This window comes from Bufo gargarizans, chromosome 6 (assembly GCF_014858855.1).
Source record: "Bufo gargarizans isolate SCDJY-AF-19 chromosome 6, ASM1485885v1, whole genome shotgun sequence".
In the NCBI taxonomy this organism is placed as follows: Eukaryota; Metazoa; Chordata; class Amphibia; order Anura; family Bufonidae; genus Bufo; species Bufo gargarizans.
Window position 1 is genome coordinate 250683752 of NC_058085.1, and position 26682 is coordinate 250710433.

General features: G+C 46.5%; 1 protein-coding gene and 1 long non-coding RNA gene across 2 annotated transcripts in view; one reads left to right on the top strand and one right to left on the bottom strand.

The window, feature by feature from the left end:
• Nucleotides 1-3898: 3898 nt before the first annotated feature.
• LOC122940805 lies at nucleotides 3899-26345 on the bottom strand. The gene is made up of 5 exons (XR_006390384.1): nucleotides 26246-26345; nucleotides 17074-17175; nucleotides 4339-4507; nucleotides 4194-4257; nucleotides 3899-4000 (listed from the first exon to the last, which is right to left on the bottom strand). It is a non-coding gene; the product is annotated as an uncharacterized LOC122940805 (long non-coding RNA).
• LOC122940804 (glutathione S-transferase P 1-like) overlaps nucleotides 22347-26682 on the top strand; it is a 28507-nt gene continuing 24171 nt past the window's right edge. Inside the window, exon 1 of the mRNA XM_044297575.1 lies at nucleotides 22347-22417. Coding sequence (XP_044153510.1) covers nucleotide 22417 — 1 coding nt within the window. The 5' untranslated portion in view covers nucleotides 22347-22416. The remainder of the gene's footprint in view (nucleotides 22418-26682) is intronic.

The window sequence follows — 26682 nt, forward strand, 5'->3', positions numbered from 1 at the left end:
CACAGCGGTGTATGCTGTGTCTCCGCATTTCTGACATCTTGCGGTGAGGAGTGGGTATCTTTGGGGGCACTTTCCCATACACTGGTAAGGACTAGTACCACTGACCATCCATACTCCCTCCTACCTACAAGGAAAGAAATTTTATCCTGAAGTAGTAAGTAGAGGATACATACTAAATAATGTCTCGAATGTATACAAGACCAAGCACATCTAGTGACCGTGGTTTCTTGCGTGTCTTTTTCTGTGTTTTTGTAGAAACCCCTTGACTTCAATAAGCCCCTGATGAGTTCCAATTTCAATGGAATGAAACATGGCATGTAGGGCTATACAGTAAGGGCTTTACAGGGACTAGGCCCCACTGTAGGGACAGGTTCCGTATGGGGTCGCCCTTGTCGGGCGGGTGCTCTTTGTCGTTGAGGCAGGTCTATGAGGATAGCCCCTTACCATCCATATAGGAAGGGCTCTAGACCAGGGCATTATAGGAGTGTCCAGACTGCTATACCCACAGAAGCATTGGTCACCAGTGCCCATCATCATACCAGGGCACTGACGCCATCCACTGTCTATTTTGGTCGTGTGTCTACAGGACGGTGTAAGATCCAGCCATTACTATCCTACCGTTGCCCCAGATGGTGGCAATATATGTGTATATATGTATGCATGTTATTTTGTTTACGTCCCACTGCAACCACCTATGCTTTTAGTGATTCAATAGTAAAAGTTACATTTCATATACTCAGTCCACATGTGGTAAATAAGGGGGGGGGGACTCCACACTGAACACAGGAGGGAAGGGGAACAGTAACAGTCACCTCCTAGACAACCCTAATGCAGGCCCTGACTACCTATCAATATTAATAGACCTTGAAGGTAGGAATATTCATAAGCAGGATACCTAGGCTCTGATTTTCCTATAAGGCCCTGGAATACTTTTAGGACCAGAGACAACACATTCCTCCCCAGACGCGACACTTAATTTCTGTAGAGATGGAAGAACAGGAATACCAGAGACTACCTCACACCAGCTCAGCCAAACCCAAGCAAAGCTATTTTTTACCGCATATTAAGAAGGGCGGGGTCAGACTATAAAGGGTAGAAGTTATGACCACTGAGCAACAGCTAAGAAAAGGGAAGTGGTCATTAACCCTATCAACACTGAATAAAGAGAAATCAAGGAAGCAGTTAGATTCCTCCACGCTCAGCCAGTCTCTCTGATCTCCTGACACCAGTCACCTGAGGGACTGTGACATATGGCAATGGGAGGGGGGACGTGGCTGATGGCACCGAGGGGGAGGGATGATGGCACTGAGGGGGGAGCTTCAAAAACATGATCTTGGGAATTATGTTTTTTTTGTTTTTAGCATTTTCAAAAAACAAAAAAATAAAGTGTTTTGGAAGGATTTTCTGTGGTGGGCAAGCACAACCTTATCTACTCGAAAGTAAGTTCTTGAAGTAAATATTTTATAAATGTGATATCTCTGTCAATGGTGCTCTAAACATGTTCATATACCATTTTTAATATGCATTTGGTCTTTTATTATAACTCGTACAGATGTCTTCACCATCTGAATCAGAGCAGAAAACCCCACCCAGAAGGCGCCGTCGAATTTGGCAGCCGGTAAGTATAACAAGCAATGCTGGGAGTTTGGAATACTGTTTGATTCATTGCATTAACCAGTATGTGCTTTATTCTAGTCTTCTTCATCATCATCCTCTGGCTCACCTGCTGGGGCCTCGGCGTCACCAAGGGGAGGTGGAACAAGCACGGACCGGGGCTTTAAAAAAATATAATTATGGTTTAAAAAAAAATTGGGGTTAGGAACCTGCACCTAGAGCTGCCAGGCAGGATCCCCAAGTCTCCTCCAGAGTTCGTGGGAGAGCCCGTGGGACGTGCAAGTATCAAATAAGTAGTTCTAATTTACATTTGTTTTTTGGACTTTCAATAAAAAAAAATTAAAAAATCTTTTTCTTCCAGGGTTCCAAAGTCTCCACCAGGGAAGATGAGTTTGTTGTCCCTCACATCGATAATGAACTCTTCATCCAACTGGTGGAGGCACATCCCACTTTATGGGACCACGCCGACAATCAGCGCACCCAACGGCTCTGGAAGGAGATCAGTGAGGCGATATTCACCACCAGTCGACTCTAGGAACAATATATAGGGGGGGGGGGGGGCACATAAGATACCACAGTCAAAAATGGGGGGGGGGGGCACTAATAATTTTCACCACTTAATCATACTACTGAAAAAAAATGAAATAAGTATATATAAATAAGATAAGAAAATACGAGAGTATTGCGGTATGCAGGGATACCTTTTTATTGTACTGACCTAATACTTAAAAGACAAGCTTTCAAGAGTTTTCTTTTCTTCCTCTACGCTTGAGTATTCAGAAAATCTATTACTAAGGGTGGGTTCACATCTGCATTATGCCATTTCGTTCTAGGTTCCATTTCAAACGGAATATAATGGAATGGCCAGATGAAATGCAAAACGTAAGCCTTTAAGAGGCATTCCGTTTTACTCTGTCCTAATCGCATGCTTCCACAGCGCCAGCCCAGCCTTCAGGACATCAGAGAGGCCTGGTATCACGATCGGCGTAACTGTCACATACGTGACACGGAGGGAGGAAAAGAGGGAGGCCCTGCCCTAGTGAGAGGGAAGGTGGTGACCCCTGACTCACCTTGCGGCTGGCGCCTGGCTGCCCTGTCGTCCCTAGACGGGTTCCTCACCCGTACGCCGATCACGTGCCTAAAACCCTGGCTTTCCCTAGGATGAGCCCTAGATAGTGAACAGGGCGGTGGGAACACTAGTCCGCACCACTAGCTCTAAAGGAAAACACCAAGGGGAGGACAGACAATACAAACTAAACATATAATCCCAGGTGGGCAACAACAGGAGAACAAAAGCCCAACAGGGATCCGGAGGGTAGCACTCTGGAACAACAACCAGATTCTCAGCTCCAGTGGGTCAGCATAGATGTCCAGGCAGGAAGCTCTATAACTGGCAACAAGAGAAGTGTGAGAGGAGAATATAAGGAGTTTGGGAGTGGCAGACAAGAAACAGCTGAGGAGGAGAAGCTACGGATCCCTGAGTGAGACAAAAAGGATAGCAAGGCAAACACAGAAAACAATCACTAAGAAACAACGTGATCTTTAGACATAGAGCGCGCAGCCACCCGCTGCGACTTCCTGACCCCGGGTATAACGGAGTCAGACGTGGCTCTTGACACCCTCGTGACACCTGGGGTCCACATTATAGCACCACTACATTTACATTCATTTATTATCAAAAAGCATCATACAAAACTAAAAACTGTCCCTTTAAAGGGGTTCTGCACTTTGTTTAAACTGATGATCTATCCTCTGGATAGATCATCAGCATCTGATCGGCGGGGGTCCGACACCCGGGTCCTCTGCCGATTAGCTATTTGAGAAGGCAGCGGCGTTCCAGCAGCGCCGCGGCCTTATCACGATTTACCGCAGGCCCAGTGATGTCACGACTAGCATCACTGGCCTGGGCGGGGCTAAGCTCCATTCAAGTGAACAGAGCTTAGCCCCGCCCAGGCCAGCGATTTTAGTCGTGACGTCACTGGCAGTGGCGTACACACAATCTATGGGGCCCTGGTGCGAAATTGATCCATGGGCCCCCCAACCCGCCGCCGCACCCACCCCCACTACCTCCCCTAACATTCCCCACTACCTCCCCTAACATCACCCAACATGCCTCTAGTCCCAATAGTACCACTTTGTGCGGTAAAGTCTGATTTTGAATGCCAATCTTGCTGTCCTGCCAAGCTCTACCTCTGAGCGAATTACCAGGGGTAAGAGTTGGGAGGTATGTACATTATATGTCATAAGCACGCAGAATGAAAAAATAAAAAATAAAAAAAATGATGCATACTGTACTTACTCCACCAAAAACAAACTTTATTTAGGGGCATTAACAGTTTGGTGTTCTTCCAAAAACTATCCTCATCCTTCTTGAAAAGAGACATACCTACAAAATAAGAAAAGGAAGATTAATACAGAAAATTTTATTCTGTTTTTGATAAACTAGTCTATGAAGCTAATTTTCATTCACCAATTTAAGACAATTTTTAATTTACCATCCTTTTGCCTTTGCCTCTATTGTGACAATTATTGTACAATTAGACCAAGAAAAAAACTAAAACAAAAAAAACTCAACTTACTCAAATTCTCCGCTGGTTCCAAACCGTATTTTATTTGCTACAGCAAGCTGGATGAAGTCTGAACCTGCAGAAATAAGAAACAGCAATAACTTACTACTTTATTCTATTTCCACTGTAGTTCAGACACATAATAGAAGTAACTTACTCAAATCTTACATAACAAGGAATCTTATTCATGAAACAGGATTGCAAGACAAACAATGGTAACTTCCAACTTGGCAAATTCAAACGTGATGCCTTCCAGCTCCGTAATATTAAAATCTTCTTTAACAGAACTTTTCAACAAACATCCACAACACAACGAGAAGACCGATCTGCAGAAAGTAACCAAAGAACAACCATGTATTAGCACCTTTTAGTAACAATAAAGCAAGAAAGAAAGAAAGAATAAACTGTTAAATAACTTGGTTAGTACAACAATTTAAAACCATGCAACAAAGGTTAGTATAAACTCAAAACTGCAAGCCAAACTAAGGGCCAAAACGAGGCCCGAACTGAAGGCTGAACACAAGGCAGAACTGAGGGCCGAACTCAAGTCCGAACTGAAAACTTACGAATCTCTTTAAAATGGACGCTGCCATGTCTTCATTTCAGCAAAGTTGTCCACAATTGCTTCAATGTTAAGTCTTCTAGCTCTCTGATTTTCAATACTTAGGGCTCTTTCACACTTGCGTTGTCTGGATCCGGCGTGTACTCCACTTGCCGGAATTACACGCCGGATCCGGAAAAACGCAAGTGAACTGAAAGCATTTGAAGACGAATCCGTCTTCAAAATGCTTTCAGTGTTACTATGGCACCCAGGATGCTATCAAAGTCCTGGTTGCCATAGTAGGAGCGGGGGAGCAGCATACTTACCATCCATGCGGCTCCCGGGGCGCTCCAGAATGACATCAGAGCGCCCCATGCACATGAATGACGTGCCATGCGATCACGTCATCCATGCGCCTGGGGCGCCCTGACGTCACTCTGGAGCGCCCCGGGAGCCGCACGGATGGCAAGTATGCTGCTCCCCGCTACACTTTACCATGGCTGCCGGGACTTTAGCGCCTTGCGGCAAGTCTTCAGTTTTTTTGGCCGGAGCAAAAAGCGCAGCATTCCGTTCCGGAACTGAAGACATCCTGATGCATCCTGAACGGATTTCACTCCATTCAGAATGCATTAGGATAATCCTGATCAGGATTCTTCCGGCATAGAGCCCCGACGACGGAACTCTATGCCGGAAGACCATAACGCAGGTGTGAAAGAGCCCTTACTATGGCAGCCAGGACGCTATTAAAGTCCTGGTTGCCATAGTAGTAGTGGGGAGCGGGGGAGCGGTATACTTACTGTTCGTGCGGCTCCCGGGGCGCTCCAGAATGACGTCAGAGTGCCCCATGCGCATGGATGACGTGTCATGTGATCACGTCATCCATGCGCGTGGGGACGCCCTGACGTCACTCTGGAGCGCCCAGGGAGCCGCACGGACGGTAAGTATACTGCTTCCCCGCTCCCCACTACACTTTACCATGGCTGCCAGGACTTTAGAGTCCCGGCAGCCATGGTAACCATTCAGAAAAAGCTAAACATCAGATCTGGAAATGCGCCGAAACGACGTTTAGCTTAAGGCCGGATCCGGATTAATGCCTTTCAATGGGCATTAATTCCGGATCCGGCCTTGCGGCAAGTCTTCAGGATTTTTGGCCGGAGCAAAAAGCGCAGCATGCTGCGGTATTTTCTCCGGCCAAAAAACGTTCTGGTCCGGAACTGAAGACATCCTGAACGGATATCTCTCCATTCAGAATGCATTAGAATAAAACTGATCAGGATTCTTCCGGCATAGAGCCCCGACGACGGAACTCTATGCCGGAAGAAAAGAACGCAAGTGTGAAAGAGCCCTTAACAGAGCTAGGCCAGAAAGTCTCTGTTGGGACATTGTGCTTCTCAAGTAATTTTTTATAAACTTTTTGATTTTGAAAAGGACCTTTCTGCACTTGCAACTGTAACTGGAATGATGAGGAACAGCAGCAACGCTATGCACACATCTTGTAGATTGGATGACAAGGCACAATTTTCAACAATTAGAAGGTGAGAAAGGTCCTTTACAGTGGAGCATCTACGAATCTCTTCCTGAAATGTTGATCGGAAGCTCAGAAGCTGTTCTGGGAAAGCTGGTGACTAGAGTTGAGCGAACACCTGGATGTTCGGGTTCGATAAGTTCGGCCAAACTTCCCGGAAATGTTCGGGTTCAGGATCCGAACTCGACCCGAACCCCATTGAAGTCAATGGGGACCCGAACTTTTCGGCACTAAAAAGGCTGTAAAATAGCCCAGGAAAGGGCTAGAGGGCTGCAAAATGTAGGTAAATCCCCTGCAAACAAATGTGGATAGGGAAATGAATAAAAATAAAAATAAAATAAATTAAAATTAACCAATATCAATTGGAGAGAGGTCTCTTGGCAGAGAATCAGGCTTCATTTCACCCACCACTGGAACAGGCCACTGTCAGATATTTTTAGGCCCCAGCACACAGACAGAGGGGAGAGGTCCCATTGCAGAGAATCAGGCTTCATGTCACCCACCACTGGAAGAGGCCACTGTCCGATATTTAGGCCCCGGCACCCAGACAGAGGAGAGAGGTCCCATAGCAGAGAATCAGGCTTCATGTCATAGCAGAGAATCAGGCTTCACGTCACCCACCACTGGAACAGGCCATTGTCAGATATTTAGCCAGCACCAGAGGGTCCACTAACACCACCACGACCATGTCCACGTCCCTTACTAGATGTTTTCCTCATTGTTACCGTTCACAACAAGAAGAAAAAAATTTGGCCCAATGTATTGAATTCAAATTGAAGCTTTTTTTTTTTTTTTTTTTACAGGCACCTAACACTATCTGGCTATCTATTTAGGTACCGTATTACACTAATACAGGCACAGCAGTAACCACAGATTTAGCTGAATATAAATTGTAGGCCTAGTATTTAGGCCCTGGATGAAAGGTATACGTTTAGGGACAGAATTAGACTTGGAAATGCACGGTAGCGTGTGAAGTTATTGAGGCTGACCCTATCAGCACCTTCAACGTAATATACCCTTTTATAGATAGTTTTAAACTTGGCCTGCTACAGCGGGAAACCACTTATTTAGGGAATTGCTAATTTGGGAATTGTATTTCAACCCAGAAAAAAATATATCCTTTACCACACAGCAGACAGTATTACAATTGGCTAGCCACAGCTGAAACACCAGATTTAGGGTACTGCTATTTTGGCAATTGTATTTCACCCCTCAATAAAATAGTAAGCACAGCCAAGCCCCTGATATAGGATATAGCAAAAAAAAATAAACAAACACTATTGGTTAAATGTACTTGGTGGCAGCTTGTGCTGGCGCACCACAAGACACAAAATGGCCGCTGATCACCCCAGAGAAAAAGGGAGGGCAGCCTAAAAACAGTGAGCATTTAAATAGCAGAGGTTGAATGATTCACAGCTGTAGATCGATCACTTCATTAAGTGTTTTGGAAGAGTAAATCCCTGCCTAATCTCGCCCTAACAGCAGCAGCTGCATCCTATCCCTACACTGATCAGAGCAGAGTGACGTGCGGCGCTACGTGACTCCAGCTTAAGTAGAGGCTGGGTCACATGCTGCACTGGCCAATCACAGCCATGCCAATAGTAGGCATGACTGTGATGGCCTCTTGGGGCAAGTAGTATGATGCTTGTCGATTGGCTGCTTTGCAGCCTTTCAAAAAGCGCCAAACACCGAACTTTTACGAAAATGTTCGGGTTCGCGTCACTAGCACCCCAAAATTCGGTACGAACTCGAACTATACAGTTCGGGTTCTCTCATCCCTACTGGTGACATGTCCTCTGGGTAGCATTCCTGTAGCTGTGAAGCAGCTTTGAACAAATCATCATCGGTTTCAGAGGCAAGTACTGTAGGCTGTAGTATATTAAATCGCTGCATGACATTGCTCATTCCAGCAAATCGGTTAGACAGCTGGTTGGTCACAATGTCTAAACACCTATAAAACACACCGGTTTTAAAGTATTGTTCTGGATCCTGCAACCTTTCATCTATTGAAAGTTCAAAGTGACGCTTCACTTTTCTTGCTCTCTTGTTTTCAAACTGCGGCTGGATGTCCACTTTTCTGCCAGTTCTACCGCTGTTTGTTTTGCTCCATCAAAATTATCCCTATATTTTGAAAGGACTTGAGCTGCCTTTTGTATAAGATGTGCTGCACTGGATAAAGCTATATTTTTTGACTGCAACAATTTAGAAACCACATTTATGGTGTCAAAAATCTTGCTTTGCAGGACGAGACAAACAAATTGAAAAGATCCTAATTTTTTTCTAAGGAGAGCAGCATCATCCCTTTCTTTTGGCTTGGATGACATCAAGTTTATTTTTGTTAAAGCTTGCATAATGTCCACAAATGAAAGCGTAGAGCAAGCAGTGAATCATGGCGAGATGACCATCGAGTGGGGCAAAGTTTTTTCAATGTAATTGAGGACTCTAGTAGAGAATGATGAAAGAATGTTCCATCTGCGTATGCTTCCCCCCCCCCCCCCAAAAAAAACATACAATTCCTGGACCACATAAAAAAAAAATAAAAAAAAAATAGAAATTTCTGGTATATTCCCAACAGCATCCTGAATTACCAGGTTGAGATTGTGAGCTGCACAATGTACATACAAGGCATTTTTTTCTCTTTGTGCAATTCGAGCTTGAACACCAGAATACGCCCCACTCATTGTCGCTGCCCCATCATACCCCTGTACGCCACATGAATTAAAAAAAAATAATCCTCAGCCGGCGGCCCGGGCTCCCAGTGGCATAGGGCCGCATAGCCATTGCTATGGCGATCCCTACGCCACTGACCTGGGTGCAGTATTTGTAGGCCAACTATTTACTTTTTTTTTCTACAGAACTGCCAGCAGCACTTAGGTGCCTGACCCACCTCTTGAGGTGGACCCGGAATTGATCGCCACCTGCAGCCCTCCTGTCTGTCATGCACCTGGTCAGGACAATCCCGTTCCCCTACCAAGTCCCTATGTTCAACAGAGGCTCTTAAATGTCTGCCAGAATTTGAGAGCCGCATTGAACAGCAAGAGAGCAGTCGCAGCGATTTTGTGAACCATGTAGAGGTCGTGTCTGGCGCTCTAGAAGGTTTTGCAGGAATAAATAATGGTAATGAGGGATGACTTGATACGCCGCTGGGAGGGGGGCGGAGTCGGTGCGTTAACTCAGCCCTCACCAACTTTATGCGCTAACCTTAATCCCTGTGATGGACCAAATGTCGCCCAAGCAGGTGCATGAGTCGTGCACGGGTCGTGGGAAATCTTGCACTGCCACCCCATCCTACACCTACGCCCCATCCCCTTTCCAGCAACCTTCCCAGTCCCGAACACCATCCCATTACCACTCCCCATGAGCATGTGTTCCATTCTGCCTCCTTTTCTTCTTCTCCTTCACACTATTTTCCTCCCACTTCTATCCAAACTCCCTCCTCCACACATGCTCGGGAACCCTCCAGTTCAGACTTCCTCTCTCCACACCCCACAAATTCTCCCTGCATCCTTTCCTGGGGCCTGTCATTTTTATTCAGCCTACACGGAGGACAGGGGAGAAGCATTGCCAGCCCTAGACAGTCCACCTCCCCTTCAACGTTTCAACAGTTGTAGTTTTTATATATATATATCTGCATTTATTATAACGGATGCGGACACATTCACTTAAATGGGTCCGCAAATCCGGAGATGCGGTGCGGAACGGAACCCAACAGAAGCACTACGGAGTGCTTCCTGGTGTTCCATTCAGTGCCTCTGCACCGCAAAAAGATAGAACTTGCTCTATCTTTTTGCTGAACGGACAGATTGTGGACCTCATTCAAGTGAATGGGTCCGCCATCCGCATGTGACTGGCCCATGGTCGGTGCTAGTGCATTGCGGACCACAGTTTGCGGTCTGCAGCACGGGCATAGAGCCTTTACGTTTGTGTGAACAAACCCTTACACTATAGACCACCCAAGTGTCCCTCTTTTTGACCTGCAGTATGGATTTGCGTTATTACAGTCACAATTGTGACCCAGAAAGTGTTGGTCTGGTTCCTCCATGTATATTTGAGCACCGTCTTGTATATTATTTCATTATTTGATGCAGATGGAATCTTAGAAATTTCTACAGTTGTGGCCAAAAGTTTTGAGAATGACACAAATATTAGTTTTCAAAGTTTGCCGCTAAACTGCTTTTAGATCTTTGTTTCAGTTGTTTCTGTGATGTAGTGAAGTATAATTACATGCACTTCATACGTTTCAAAGGCTTTTATCGACAATTACATGACATTTATGCAAAGAGTCAGTATTTGCAGTGTTGGCCCTTCTTTTTCAGGACCTCTGCAATTCGACTGGGCATGCTCTCAATCAACTTCTGGGCCAATTCCTGACTAATAGCAACCCATTCTTTCATAATCACGTCTTGGAGTTTGTCAGAATTAGTAGGTTTTTGTTTGTCCACCCACCTCTTGAGGATTGACCACAAGTTCTCAATGGGATTAAGATCTGGGGAGTTTCCAGGCCATGGACCCAAAATGTCAATGTTTTGGTCCCTGAGCCACTTCGTTATCACTTTTGCCTTATAGCAGGGTGCTCCATCGTGCTGGAAAATGCATTGTTCTTCACCAAACTGTTGTTGGATTGTTGGAAGAAGTTGCTGTTTGAGGGTGTTTTGGTACCATTCTTTATTCATGGCTGTGTTTTTGGGCAAAATTGTGAGTGAGCCCACTCCCTTGGATGAGAAGCAACCCCACACATGAATGGTCTCAGGATGCTTTACTGTTGGCATGACACAGGACTGATGGTAGCGCTCACCTTTTCTTCTCAAGACAAGCCTTTTTCCTGATGCCCCAAACAATCGGAAAGAGGTTTCATCAGAGAATATGACTTTGCCCCAGTCCTCAGCAGTCCATTCACCATATTTTCTGCAGAAGATCAATCTGTCCCTGATGTTTTTTTTGGAGAGAAGTGGCTTCTTTGCTGCCCTTCTTGACACTAGGCCATCTTCCAAAAGTCTTCGCCTCACTGTGCGTGCAGATGCGCTCACACCTGCCTGCTGCCATTCCTGAGCAAGCTCTGCACTGGTGGCACTCCGATCCCGCAGCTGAATCCTCTTTAGGAGACGATCCTGGCGCTTGCTGGACTTTCTTGGACGCCCTGAAGCATTCTTAACAAGAACTGAACCTCTTTCCTTGAAGTTCTTGATGATCTTATAAATTGTTGATTGAGGTGCAATCTTAGTAGCCACAATATCCTTGCTTGTGAAGCCATTTTTATGCAACGCTATGATGGCTGCACATGTTTCTTTGCAGGTCACCATGGTTAACAATGATTTCAAGCATCACCCTCCTTTTAACAGGACATGTCTGCCATTTTAACCCAATCAGCCTTACATAATGATCTCCAGCCTTGTGCTCGTCAACATTCTCACCTGAGTTAACAAGACGATTACTGAAATGATCTCAGCAGGTCCTTTAATGACAGAAATGAAATGCAGTGGAAAGTTTTTTTGGGGATTAAGTTAATTTTCATGGCAAAGAAGGACTATGCAATTCATCTGATCACTCTTCATAACATTCTGGAGTATATGCAAATTGCTATTATAAAAAACTTAAGCAGCAACTTTTCCAATTTCCAATATTTATGTAATTCTCAAAACTTTGGGCCACGACTGTACATTCAGATTACTTGGGCTCTGTTTCGTAAGAGAAAACTATTGAACTGTATAAATATGTTGGAAAAATGGATCTTCCACACAATGAACCATAAATTTCCCTCTTTGACCGTGCAAAAAGTTGGGAGGTATGATCGTATCCGGTAGGGATGAGCGAATGTTTCATCCGAAGTCGATTCGCATAAAACTTTGAATACTGTACGGAGTGAGCGCTCGTCCCTACGTAGTATCTGGCATAGCCGGACATCACCAGATTCCAGTCCACTATAATGGGATCCGGCAGGGATCTGTTGGGATTCAAGCATAAATGTTGGCATCCTGGAAGAGAAATACCACTGCATGCAAAAGTCTGGATAATGTTCTCCAACATCTCATAGATTTTATTAGCTTTATCTACATAGTCTTCTGAAAGTCTGGTTGACCTTTTACCACATCTCATATTTCAGTATATACCTGTTCTTATTACCCCCCTCCATACTGACCTTGTCCTTTCCTTTATGTCTATCTGCCTTATGTACTATGGAATTGTGATCCCTCCCCAGTATTGAAAAGCTCTCATGTTGACTCAGCAAAAGCAGCTTTCCATATAAATGGGAAGCATCAGCTGAAACTGCCTAGTCCAAATCAGCTTCTGGAGTTGTCAGTTCCTGGACCAGTGAGAAAACAAGTAAGGCTTCATCTTCTGATCCACTCTCTCTGGTTCTTTGATGCTTAAAGGGTGTAAGGGATTGCCTCTTATTTGGGGGTCATTCTCACAGATACGACTTTAGGACACCAGGTTTCAGGTCCAAACCGTGCATTTATTGCGCACACTCCAACCAATACAGGTTATCATGAAGTCACAGCTTCACCTAACACATGTGACATCCACATAAAATAATAAACACTTGCCCGGCTAGGCTCTAACTAACACAGAGGTTCCTGACTCACCTAAGTCCTTGTTCACACCCTGTGAACACAAGCGGCTTTCTCAGCCAATGTCCCACAGCCTCCTGGCTGTACAGAGCACAGTACGCCCACTGCCTCCAGTCCAGTGTTTCAGCACACATGGGGAATAGTTGTCTCTCAGCCCTCCTGGCTTGGACCCCACAGAGCCTCCAGGCTTCTGTCCACAGGCAACACACTCCCCCCTTGCTGACACCCTGGGAGGTGCTTTGTGCCAGCCTGATTACTTCCAGCTGGTCTCACCTGTGGTGGAATAGGGGTGTGGACCGAACTATCCACCCCTTCCTTGCCTCTAACCTGCACAAGACCTGTCACTGTCTCACATATCCCCCCCCCCTTTGTTCAAGCCCGTGAGGGTGAACACCTGCATAACCACGGGAGGCTGGTGAGAGGGCATCCACCTGGCCTGGACGTGGGGAACAGCCACCCACCCTGCTCTTTGGCTGCTCCCAATAAGAACCAGCCCAGATTGGCTTTACAGCCACACTAAGTAACAGTGTCAGCGAGCACTAGCTGCCGCTGACACAGAAAATTACCGTTTCTTATTTCACCGAGGCCAGGAACCTCAGTGACACGTACCTTCCCTTTGTTCTGCCAGACCCACGCCAGCAGAGCTTGGTTTCTCACCAAAACCAACATCTTGCCTAACCGAAACTGCCTAAAGGCCTCATGTGCCCATCTCATGACTAGATACTCTCTCTTTTTAGATCCTCTGGCTCCTGTACATGCGCCTCACGTCCTTTCTTGGACTGCTGCAGCTCTTGCCTGAACTGTTCCCAGTCATGGTCATATCCCGACACTTTCTCTTTTGCTTTGCAGGGCTCCTTCAGCAAAGCATGCTTGCCCTTACTTGCTTCTTTTACGTGCATCTGGGTCACTTCTTCCTTCTTTCCAGCAGTAGTTACCACAGCTACTATGGCAGTTTTAGAGACCTCTGCTTCTTTAGCGGCTTTTTCCACTTCGGCCGCGGCTCCCTTTGGCTTAACTTTGGTCTCTGTAGCACCTGGGGACTTCACGTCAACCAACACATCGGCCTTAACTTTTTCAGTCTTTGTCTTCTTGAAGTCTCCAGTCTCTTTGACCGCCTTCTCATCCTTCTCGGACATGGCACCATACACTTGCCCTGTTAACCCCTCCCGCTCTCTCATCGAGGCAGGCGGCACCAGGGCCAAGGAGAGGGCCTTGGACTCTTTCTCCCGAGCATCAGCCTCCGCTCGGTCACATTCTTCGGCGTATCGAGCCAATATGTATTTCTCTTCAACCAAGAGCTGGTCAAACTTCTTTTGTTTCTTCTCCAATCTAGATACAGTTTGTCTCTGGTGGTCCAGGTCCACCATGCGATCACATAACTCTTGATCAAGTTGAGGCATCCTGGCTTCCAAATGTCTTTTCTCCTCCAAGAGAGCAGATTTTTCTGAGGCGCTGTTTAGAACCTCATCAGCCAGCTCATCTCTTTCCTGCTCTGCATGAAGTCTGGATCGCTCAGAAGCTGCAAGTTCCTCTTGAAGTTGGAGAATTTCCGCTTCTATTAGTGACTCTAGTTCCTTCAGTTCATTCATCTCTTTCTGTGACTCCTCTGGAGATTCCTGCAGTTGCTCTGCGAGAACCGCTAGCCCCATCTCTAGTGTATCTAGGGACTGTGCAGAGCGAGCGAAAAAATCTTCAAGTTTGTAGCTGTACTGTCCTGTCAGGTCATCTACAACTGTCAGGATATGAGCTTCAGACACTAGGCTGTCACCCGACTGAACTCTCGTCTCGTCAGATATAACTGTCATCTGGTCGCTAGACTCGCTACTAGTAACCACTTTAGTTTTGCTGGGTCTTGACATGGTAGCCTCACTCTCGGAGTTGCTAACTGTCACGGCACATAGGCCACTTATACTGCTCATGTCATTATTAACCCTGGCCTCTAGGGGCACCCCTGAGTCAATCCCGACCTGGGACATTTCATTAATCATAGAAACCTGTGGAGACTGCACATCCACCTCTGGTCCGTGTGGTACACCCTCTAGCCCCGCCACATTGTCTACAATGGGGTCTCCTAGTGGTTTTTCTTCAACATTTATCAACACTTATATCAGACACATGTTTACCAACAGGAGCTTTTTCCCCAATCACAGCCTGCAAAGGAAAAGGCATGTCATTATTATCAAATATTTCACATGACTTCACATTTCCATTATGCATTTCGGCAAACATGGTACCATCACTGTTTTCAATGGTCTCCTTTCCTTACAGGTACAAGTTCTGCAGAAGTTTTTCCACTCTCTGCAGAAGTGTCTCCATTACTCCCAGCATAAGGGAAAATTACACCCCAACACTCCCTCATGCATAAGTATATCTGTTACATCAAGTTCATCAGTCTCTGTTCTCATTGGAGTCTCACGCTCAGTGAAAGTCAGTGGATAGTCCTTATCCGCACAACTGTTGCACAATATTGTGCTACCTCTCACCCGGGCTAGCATGGGATCCCGGATCCTTGTCATCCCAAAACTAGCTTTGGTCATGGGCAACTGAGGTAACACAGAAACCTTCTGCTCTGTAGATTTCTGCGAGGGAGCAATCACAGCAGGCTTATCCGCCTGTTCAGACACTGTTTTTTCTATGTGTGACTTATTACCTACCGGCCCAGCAGGTATCAACTGCCACCGGTTCACTGTCACTGGCTCTGCCACATAGTTAATAACAGGAACAGTCTTACACTTTGTAATCAACCATTCTGGTAAAGCAGTGACATTCTCTCCCGCGGACTCATCAAGGTTGTGGTTGCTCCTAGCAACAGCTTTACTGCACCTCCGCACTTCCTCTCTAGGACTCCGGACACAGTCGCAGGGAAGATATGCACTCCTGAGAACCGCACCGATCTCCCCCTCTTTATCTTCCCGACAGTTGCCCTTGGCAACGGCATATCTTTGCTTTTCCCCAGATAGTCCTGGCACACCACCAACCTCTTGGAACTTTGTACAGGGTCCATACAGTGTTGAGAACCCATTTCTCAAGGCCAGCTGCAACTGTGCCTCCAAAGCCTCTCGCTCTGCATCAAATTTCGACAATTCATTTTTAGTGTAGCCAATTGCTATGGCCATTTCTTCTGCCTGCTGTATGCGCCAGCGCTGCCGGACATACTCTTCCCCGAGACCCATGGTAGCAGGAAAAGCTTTCAGCCACAAGTCCACTTTTGCTGGGCTACTGGCCCTTTAATTCACTACAGTTTTACTTGCACCACAGCAAAATAGTTCACACTCTTATGAGCAGCACCTGCTCCACTGGACAAAAAAAATAAAAAATTCCGTTCCTTTAACACCACACACGGCAAAAAACAGCTTTTAGCAGCACCTGCAGTCTCAGCGTTGCCCCTAGCAACCGACCGTTGCCCTTCTCTAATGGACAACTTGCCCACATCCGACACCAATTGTAAGGGATCGCCTCTTATTTGGGGGTCATTCTCACAGATCCGACTTTAGGACACCAGGTTTCAGGTCCAAACCGTGCATTTATTGCGCACACTCCAACCAATACAGGTTATCATGAAGTCACAGCTTCACCTAACACATGTGACATCCACATAAAATAATAAACACTTGCCCGGCTAGGCTCTAACTAACACAGAGGTTCCTGACTCACTTAAGTCTACTTAACAGTAGTTCCTGCAGCCATTTTGTTAAAAACGTACTTTTATAGATATGCTAATGAGCCTCTAGGTGCTATGTGGGCGTTATTAGCACCTAGAGGGCTCAGTTCACTAACCATTTCGGCCGCCCATCGCGTCCCTCCAGCCCGCCCCGCTCCTGTTGATTGCCGTTAAACTTCTCAGTATCGAGTACCAATTCCCGCGCCTGCTCCGTGCGCTTCTGTATTCGGCGCAGGCGCAGTGAGTGAATGCCGCGCTCTTGGTGCCGGCTTCCTCATTGTATCGTAGTTGGCGCAGGCACAGTGAGGAAGCCGGCGCCGGGAGAATACAGAAGCGCACGGCGCAGGCGCGGGAATTTCTCACTTTTTTTTTATGACTGAGAAAATGAAAAGGACACTTGTGTGTTTTTGATTCTTGGAATTTATATCATTTCCTGCATCTATAAATGTTGTCTGTATCTTCACCAGGGGCGTTGCTAAGGTCTCAAAAGATCCAAGGCCCAAGCTCCAATGAACATGGCCCAGTTCTCTAAATCTACCCCACCCCCCGGCAACACCCAGTGCATTTTCCGGTACTTGCTATACAGCAGCACATACCTGTCACATCCAGTGGCTCCAGATGACATCTCCTCCAATGTAGATCTTCTCTGTCATCTTCTACATTTGGTTGGTATAACTTCTGTCAGCCGCGTCTTGTCTCTGCAGAGTGACACACAGACATCTTAGCTTCCTCACATTTCTATTATCTCCCAACCTGGAGTCCCCCAGTGTTATCCTGCTGCTCGCTGTTCCCCTGCCAAATATTATCCTGAAGAAAAATGAGTGCCCCCCATAGTAATAGTGCTCCTCATAGTCCCACCAATAGTAATTCCCTCATTAGTAATAGAGCCTGTGACGAATACCACGCCTCGTGCCCACTTGACGTCACCTACGTCGAGCTCACGACACGCGGTATGGTCACGTGTTACTAATAGCATGACGTTACGCCCTCCATGGGAGAAGGTAAGGTCAGCTTAGTACAGTTTACACAGACACCTCCTGTCCACGTGGGCACAGAGGGGCAACAAGCTGAGGGGGCCTTTTCACTGCTGCAGTGAAAACAGCGCCTCCTCAACCCGGGAAATCTGCCACCAGCTTCTCGTTGGATATAAACCCGGTCCGCTAACAGGATTATATAGGGTGAGAAACCAACCCGCGGTAGCTTATAACTAGACTGAAACACGGACGTGGGGATTCGTGATAGAGATACAAGACAGCACAAGATTAAATTATATATTTAATCGCCTTAAGGGCACACTAGATATAACAGAATATATGAGGCGGAGGTTACAGATACAGGTGATATAGGTACAACAGGGTAAAGCAGAGCAATAGTCAGTTATCGGGTAAGATAAAAGTTCCTTTGGGGTTATATTGGTGGAATAGTCCTTGGCTACAGTCACGTGGGGGCAGCGAGATCAGCTGGTTCCCGGTCTCTCTAAACACATTATCATGATGTGACCCCCTTCAAAAAAGACATCACCCGCTGGCTTGCATGGGCTTATGACCTGTAGCTCGCCGCTCCCCTCACCGCCTAGGGGTAGGGTCCACTACTTCTCTGGTGCTGGCAGCAAATGACCCATAAAACCCCTTAGGGCTCATAGCACAGGAAGATGGTTTTGGGCCCAATTGATCCGCCTGGGTTCCGGCTACAACTAGAGTCCAAGCATGGTACAGTTATTTGATTTCTGTGGGGAGATATGTATATCTCCCCTCCTGGGCATCCTAGCATCAAGCCAGGACTACGTGGAGGTTTGGCTTTGCCTCAGGATCGCAAAAATATAACCGAATTATGCCTGGGATGGATGGACGATTCATAATGCCTTATGAAATGTAGCTGCCAACATGTCTGGGATGTATAATTGATCCTGGGCAATGGCTGAGACCTCCTGCTGGGGGTTTTCCTGCATTAGCTTGCCTCCAAACTGGCAGCCTGACTTTATCCACCTGGCGCCTCCTTGAAGCCTGGACCCCTGGGGCTTTCTCCTTTGCTAGCTGACAATCAGATGGCTGGAGGGTGGGAACATACTTTGCATGTACACTGACTGTACATGCCCAAAGATGAATCAACTGACAATCAGGACTGCCAATAAATGATAATCCATATTCCTCACAGAGCCCCCTACAGTGCCTACAACCCTGATAACGCTCCCCAAGAGTGCCCCATTAGTAGAAGAGCTCTCCAGTATGAATAATACCCTCACAGAGCCCCCAGTAGAAATAAGGCCCCCTATTTCTCCCCCAGTGGTAATAAAGCTCTGTACAGGCCCCCTGTAGTAATAAGGACCCCCATAGTGCTCTTAGTAGAAATAAGGCAGATCTAAGTCACTCCTATAGAGCCCCCAAGAGCAATTAGAATACCTATAATGTCCCCATGATTAATAATACTCCTACAGTGTCCCTAGTATTTATACTGCCCTTACTGTTATAATGCTCACCCTGAAGTGCCCCCAGTATTTATAATGCCCCCTGTAGTATTCTTGTATACCCACATTATTGTACGGTGGGGAGTCCCCCACTCCCCATTGTGACAGTAAGGTGGGTATACAAGAATACAACTAGGCCTGGGGCTGGGATAAGGGAGCAGGTCGCCTCCTATTGCATCCCTAATCCTCGCCCTAACTACTCACCGTGTGAGTGGATCTGGATGGTAGGAAGGCTCATACCCAGGAAACCTAGCACACTGAGTCAACATGATAATCCTTTAAATTAAGGAAAGGGCTAAGATGACCTGTTCATTCCAGAAATAGATGATCAGGAGTCTCACCTGGCCTAGATGCAGGGAAAGGCAGGCAGTGCACAGCTACTGCATCAGCAGGTAAGAGCCCTGAAACAATTCATACTTACCTGCCATGGCAACAACGAAGAACGGACCCATATGCGGACATAATGCATATTGGCCCCAGCAGAGCTACACGCTGACTTGTGATTCCCTCCACGGGGAACCCTGACACCCCCTTCCGGAGGTACAACAGACAAAGGAAATGTCCAGCAACCATGCTGGATAACAATACCAGACATGGAACACCAAACTAGACATAAACCCAAACCAAACATACAAAACATGTAAGGCAGGGTACAGAACAGAGGGAACAAAGGGAAGACATCGATGTCCAACTAGGTGGCCCTCAAACTGGATCGATGACATATCCAGAACAGGAGCAACTCAAGCACACACCAACGCTGGAGAACAAGACTCCAGCCTGGAAGCCACAAGCAATATGAACCCAGTGGCCACACCCAGCCAGATAGTTAACCCCAAAGACACCAAACAGGGGAGGAACCAGGAGAAGGGGAGCAAAGCACATACATGCTGCAACAACGTGTTGCCCCTGGCAACCAGCATGCATGGCTAAAGTGTCACGACGCACAACACCGAGGCCGTGACAGCCCACTGTTTCTACATCTCCCGTAGATGAGCATGGCCACTTTTTCCACATCTTCCGTAGATGAGCATGCCCACTGTTTCCACATCTCCCGTAGATGAGCATGCCCACAGTTTTCACATCTCCCTTTTTTGGCTGCCCGTATGCGGAAGCATTTATTCGAATGGGGCCACAAAAAAATGGAAATGGCTCAGTTTGCATTCCGTATCCGTATGTTTGCAAGTCCGTTCCGCAAAAAAATAGAATATGTCCTATTCTTGTCCGTTTTGCGGAGTGGATCTGCTAAAAATACGGCTGTAACACGAACGTCACACGGAGGTCATCCTTTTTCTTTTGCGGATCCGTGTTTTGCTGACCACAAAATACATACGGCCGTGTGCATGATCCCTTAGCATAAAGGGGTTCTGCAGTTTTTTCAAACTGATGATCTATCCTCTGTATAGATCATCAGCATCTGATCGGCGGGGTCCGACACATGGGACCCCTGCCGATCAGCAGTTTGAGAAGGCAGCGGCGCTGGCAGTAGCGCTGCGGCCTTCTCGCTGCTTACTGCAGGCCCAGTGACTTCACGACTAGTATCAATGGCCTGGGTGGGGCTAAGTTCCATTCAAGTGAACAGAGCTTAGCCCCACCCAGGCAATTGATACAAGTCGTGACGTCACTGGGCCTGTGGTAAACAGCGAGAAGGAAGTGGCACTATTGCCAGCGCCGCTGCCTTCTCAAACTGCTGATCGGCAGGGGTCCCGGGTGTCGGACCTCCGCCGATCAGATGCTGATGATCTATCCACAGGATAGATCATCAGTTTAAAAAAGCTGCAGAACCCCTTTAAGTTATATGCCATATGTTTGTGGTGGAAATGTCTCTTTAAGGCTCCATTCACACGTCCGTAGAATGGGTCAGCATCCGTTTTGCAAATTGCGGAACGGGTGCGAACCCATTCATTTTCTATAGGGACGGAACGCATTTCCAGAGCGCAACCCTGATCTAGCTCCGCAAGAAAATAGAGCATGTCCTATGCTTGTCCGTGGACAAGAAGAGGACTTCTCTATTTAGTGCCGGTCATGTGCGGCCCGGTGTATTGCGCATCTGCAATACGCCACGGACGTGTGAATGGACCCCAATAGGATTTTCCCATACTTTATTTTAGTCTGGATTTCACCCTTTTTGTGATGCAAAGAGTGAGACTGGGGCAAAACTGCATCAAAATCCAGAACAAAATCTGCTAGATACACAATTGGATTTTAGTGCAGAAATGCAGCGAAACCCACAAGAAATTATCAGTACAAAAAAAAATATCTTTTTTAAACACACACCAGTGTGCAGGGTATCCTGACACACGGCAGATTTTGTGGTAGAAAATTCCACAACTGAAAATTGGTTCCATTCACTTTAATGGGGCTTGAGGAAACCCACGTGCTTGCTGCCCTATTCAAATGAATGGAACTGATTTTCTGTTGCTGAATTTTCTGCCAGAAAATGTGCTGTGTATGAAGGCACCGTAAGGTCTAACACGAACAATACAGATTCTCTCAGGGTCTGTTCTGAAAAAAAATGATGGTTTTGCAAGCAAAATAGAGTTGCGTTCAGTGTTTCAGTTTTTTCCACGCAGGTGCAATCAGATTTTAATAAGTTTTTCACATGCGTGAAAAAAAAACGGAACAACAATCTACATATCCTAGCAACCATCGGTGAAAAACGCAGTTTTTAACGGAAGCCCTATTCACTTCTATAGAATCAGAGCTGCGTGAAAAGTGCAGAATATAGGCTACTTTCACACTTGCGGCAGTGTGATCCGGCAAGCAGTTCTGTCGTTGGAACTGCCGATGTGACTGAAAGCATTTGTGAGACGCATCCGGATGCGGATCTGTCTCACAAATGCATTGCAAGAACGGATAGACTCTAGACTTAGCAAGTACTGGGCACTTTACGTATCACTCACATTATAGCGCAGAACGCACTGACGTCATGTCACACGTCCGGCAGCGCCTGCATCGCGCCAGTCAATTCTGGTTTGTGCAGGCGAGGCGGGAAGTGGAGGAGCAGACTCTGAGGAGCGCAGCTGCGCTGAGGTACTCACTGGTCTGTGCTGTGGGCTGCCAGGGATTGCTGAAAGGGGGGAAGGGCAGGCATAATAACTACTGTGTGGGTCCTGGGAACAGCTGAAAGGGGGGAATAAATAAGTGTGAAGAGGGGACTAAAATGGGTTAATAAATACTGTGAATGGGGGACTGCAGAGGGGTTAATAACTACTGTGAAGGGGGGGCTGACTGGCTCCAGGACACCCCTGGCCCCTCCACAAGTTCTTCCCTCTCCTTCCATCCGCCCACCCTCGCTTAAAAAGCTGATGTAGGCGTGGTTTATCGGTTTTGGGGCGTGTCAGTGTGACATCCTACTTGTGACAGGCTCCTGCTTCATCCAATCAGATACTTTCAGTTCAGGGGGAATAGTCCCGCCTGCAGCAGAAGTAGCACTTCACGTCAGTGGTTCGAGGAGGACGGAGTCAGCAATAAGAAAAGTAAGTGCACACTGCCTGTCCTACTAACTGTACCATAATGGAACATTTGTATGCTGAAGGATCCTCAAAAGTGCTGAGCGGCGCCATTATTAGTTATGGCGGGTGAGGGAAGACTGAGACTTCTGTCTGTTAGGAGCTGCACCACCATGCAAATGTACACTGTGCCTGCTCCCCCCACAGCAGTGTGCAGGGAGTGTATGCAGGTGTGAATAAACCAGTAAGAAATGCAGATGTGCAGTGTGTATACCAGTGTGCAGTGAGTGTATGCAGGTGTGAATAAACCAGTAAGACATGCAGATGTGCAGTGTGTATACCAGTGTGCAGTGAGTGTATGCAGGTGTGAATAAACCAGTAAGAAATGCAGATGTGCAGTGTGTATACCAGTGTGCAGTGAGTGTATGCAGGTGTGAATAAACCAGTAAGACATGCAGATGTGCAGTGTGTATACCAGTGTGCAGTGAGTGTATGCAGGTGTGAATAAACCAGTAAGAAATGCAGATGTGCAGTGTGTATACCAGTGTGCAGTGAGTGTATGCAGGTGTGAATAAACCAGTAAGACATGCAGATGTGCAGTGAGTGTATGCAGGTGTGAATAAACCAGTAAGAAATGCAGATGTGCAGTGTGTATACCAGTGTGAATAAACCAGTAAGACATGCAGATGTGCAGTGAGTGTATGCAGGTGTGAATAAACCAGTAAGACATGCAGATGTGCAGTGTGTATACCAGTCTGCAGGGAGTGTATGCAGGTGTGAATAAACCAGTAAGACATGCAGATGTGCAGTGAGTGTACGCAGGTGTGAATAAACCAGTAAGACATGCAGATGTGCAGTGTGTATGCCAGTCTGCAGTGAGTGTACGCAGGTGTGAATAAACCAGTAAGACATGCAGATGTGCAGTGTATATGCCAGTCTGCAGTGAGTGTACGCAGGTGTGAATAAACCAGTAAGACATGCAGATGTGCAGTGTGTATGCCAGTCTGCAGTGAGTGTACGCAGGTGTGAATAAACCAGTAAGACATGCAGATGTGCAGTGTGTATGCCAGTCTGCAGTGAGTGTACGCAGGTGTGAATAAACCAGTAAGACATGCAGATGTGCAGGGAGTGTATGTAGGTGTGCCGTGTGAATAAACGAGTAAGGCTAACTTCACACTCGCGTTTTGGGTGGATCCGTCATGGATCTGCAAAAACTGATCCGTTACAATAATACAACCACATGCATCCGTCATGAACTGATCCATTTGTATTATCTGTAACATAGCCAAAACGGATCCGTCATGAACTCCATTGAAAGTCAGTGGGAGACGGATCCGTTGTCTATTGTGTCAGAGAAAACGGATCCGTCCCCGTTGACTTACATTGTGTGCCAGGACTGATCAGTTTGGGCAAGCATATAGCAAAACGCTGCTGGCAGCCTCCAGAGCGGAATGGAGACTGACCGGAGGCAACTGATACATTCTGAGTGGATCCTTTTCCATTCAGAATGCATTCGAGCAAAACTGATCCGTTTTGGACCGCTAGTGAGAGCCCTGAACGGATCTCACAGATGGAAAGCCAAAACGCGAGTGTGAAAGTGGCCTTAGATATGCAAATGCGCGGTGTATATACCAGTGTGCAGTAAGTGTATGCAGGAGTGAATAAACCAGTAAGAAATGCAGATGTGCAGTGTGTATACCAGTCTGCAGGGAGTGTATGCAGGTGTGAATAAATGAGTAAAACATGCTGATGTGCAGTGTGTATGCAGTTTGGCTAAACGAGCAGGACATGTACAGTGCCTTGCAAAATTATTCACCCCCTTGACTTTTTTTTGTATTTTGGTACCTCAGAACCTGGAATTAACATGGATTGTTTTGAGGATTTGCATCATTTAATTTACAGAACATGCCCACAACTTTGAAGATTGTCACGCAAACAACAAATGGGACAAAATAACTGAAAAAGTACATGTGCATAACTATTCACCCCCCTAAAGTCAATACTTTGTAGAGCCAACTTTTGCGGCAATCACAGCTCCAAGTCGCTTTGGATAAGTCTCTATGAGCAACTTGCCACATCTTACCACTGGGATTTTTGCCCATTCCTCCTTGCAAAACTGCTCCAGCTCCTTCAAGTTAAATGGTTTGCGCTTGTGAACAGCAATCCTTAAGTCTGACCACAGATTTTCTATTGGACTGAGATCTGAGCTTTGACTAGGCCATTCCAACACATTTACATGTTCCCCCTTAAACCACACAAGTGTTGCTTTAGCAGTGTGCTTGGGGTCATTGTCCTGCTGGAAGGTGAACCTCCGTCCTAGCCTCAAATCACGCAGTGGTACAGGTTTTGCTCAAGAATATCCCTGTATTTAGCACCATCCATCTTTCCCTCAACTCTGACCAGTTTCCCAGTCCTGGCTGCTGACAAACATCCCCACAGCATACTGCTGCCACCACCATGTTTTACTGTGGGGATGGTGTTCTTTGGGTAATGTGATGTGTTGGGTTTGCGCCAGACATAGGGTTTTCTTTGGCCGAAAAGTTAAATTTTAGTCTCATCAGACCAGAGCACCTTCCTCCAAACATTTTGGGAGTCTCCCACATAATCTCACAACATGCCTTTTTTGTTTTTAGCTGAAAGTAATGGTTTTCTTCTGGCCACTCTGCCATAAAGCCTAACTCTATGGAGCGTACGGCTTATTGTCGTCCTATGTACAGATCCTCCAGTCTCTGCTGTGGAACTCTGCAGCTCCTCCAGGGTTACCTTAGGTCTCTGTGCTGCCTCTCTGATTAATGCCCTCCTTGCCCAGTCCGTGAGTTTTGGTGGGCGTCCGTCTCTTGGCAGGTTTGCTGTTGTGCCATGTTCTTTCTATTTGGTTATGATAGATTTGATGGTGCGCCTGGGGATCATCAAAGATTTTTTTTTTTTTATAACCTAACCTTGACTTGTACTTCTCAACAACATTGTCCATTACTTGTTTGGAGAGTTCCTTGGTCTTCATGGCAGTGTTTGGTTGGTGATGCCTCTTGCTTAGGTGTTGCAACCTCTTGGGGCCTTTCAAAAAAGGTGTGTATATGTAATGACCTCATGTGACACTTAGATTGCACACAGGTGGACATCATTTGACTAATTGTGACTTGTGAAGGTAATTGGTTGCACCAGAGCTTTTTATGGGCTTCCTAACAAAGGGGGTGAATACATACGCACATGCCAATTTTCCATTTTCTATTTCCAAGCAATAGTTTTATATATTTTTCTCATTTTACTTCACCAACTTAGACTATTGTGTTCTGATCCATCACATAAAATTCAGATTAACAAAACATTGAACTAAAGGCTGTAATGTAGCTAAATACAAAAAAAGTCAAGAGGGGTGAATACTTTTGCAAGGCACTACTATAGATGTGCAGTGTGTATGCAGGCGTGAGGTGTGAATAAACAAGCAGGACCTGTAGATGTGCAGTGTGTATACCAGTGTGCAGTGAGTAGGACATGCAGGTGTACAGGTCCAGTTTCAGAATAAGTAACCAAATACAGTTACACAGTAAATGCAGGTTGATTTGTTTCGGCGGTAAGAGTAGCGGCTGTGGCACTTCTCATCCCTTCCCCCAATGACAGCAGCATTCCCCCCTTACCCACCCTTTCCCCACTTGCAGCAGCATTCTTCCCCTTTCTATCTCTCCCACACCCCCAGCACTCCTCCTCCTCCTCCTCCTCCTCCTCCTCCTCCTCCTCCTCCATTCTCCGGACTCTGCATTCCCATGCCTCCTCAATAGCAGCATTCGCCCCCCTTCTCCCACTGGCAGCTAGACTTTCCACTGTATATCCCAATGATAGCAGCAGTTTTCCCCATACCCGCATCTCACTCATGCTGGAGATGGGAAGAAGAGACCTCCAGGGCTCCTGTCTTAGACTTCTGAGGTGCCCTTCTTGTCTCCTGCTGTGTTGAACTTTTGCACCCATGATGTCACAACATTCTGCAGACGTGCCACCCTCTACAGCAGGGATCAGCAACCTCCGGCACGCCAGCTGTTGTGAAACTACGACTCCATAATGCTCCATTCACTCCTTTTGGGAGTTATGAGAACAGCCAAGGAGGTGTTCATGCTGGGAGTTGTAGTTTCACCACAGCTGGAGTGCTGAAGGTTGCTGTTCTTTGCTCTACAGTAAGGTGCTCACCTGAAAGCTTCCTGCGGATTACACAGTTTTTCCACTCTAGTTTTGTGCTGAAAAACCACAGATCTGTACAGCACCTGCAAAGTGAATGAAATTTCACAAATCTTGTGTACACT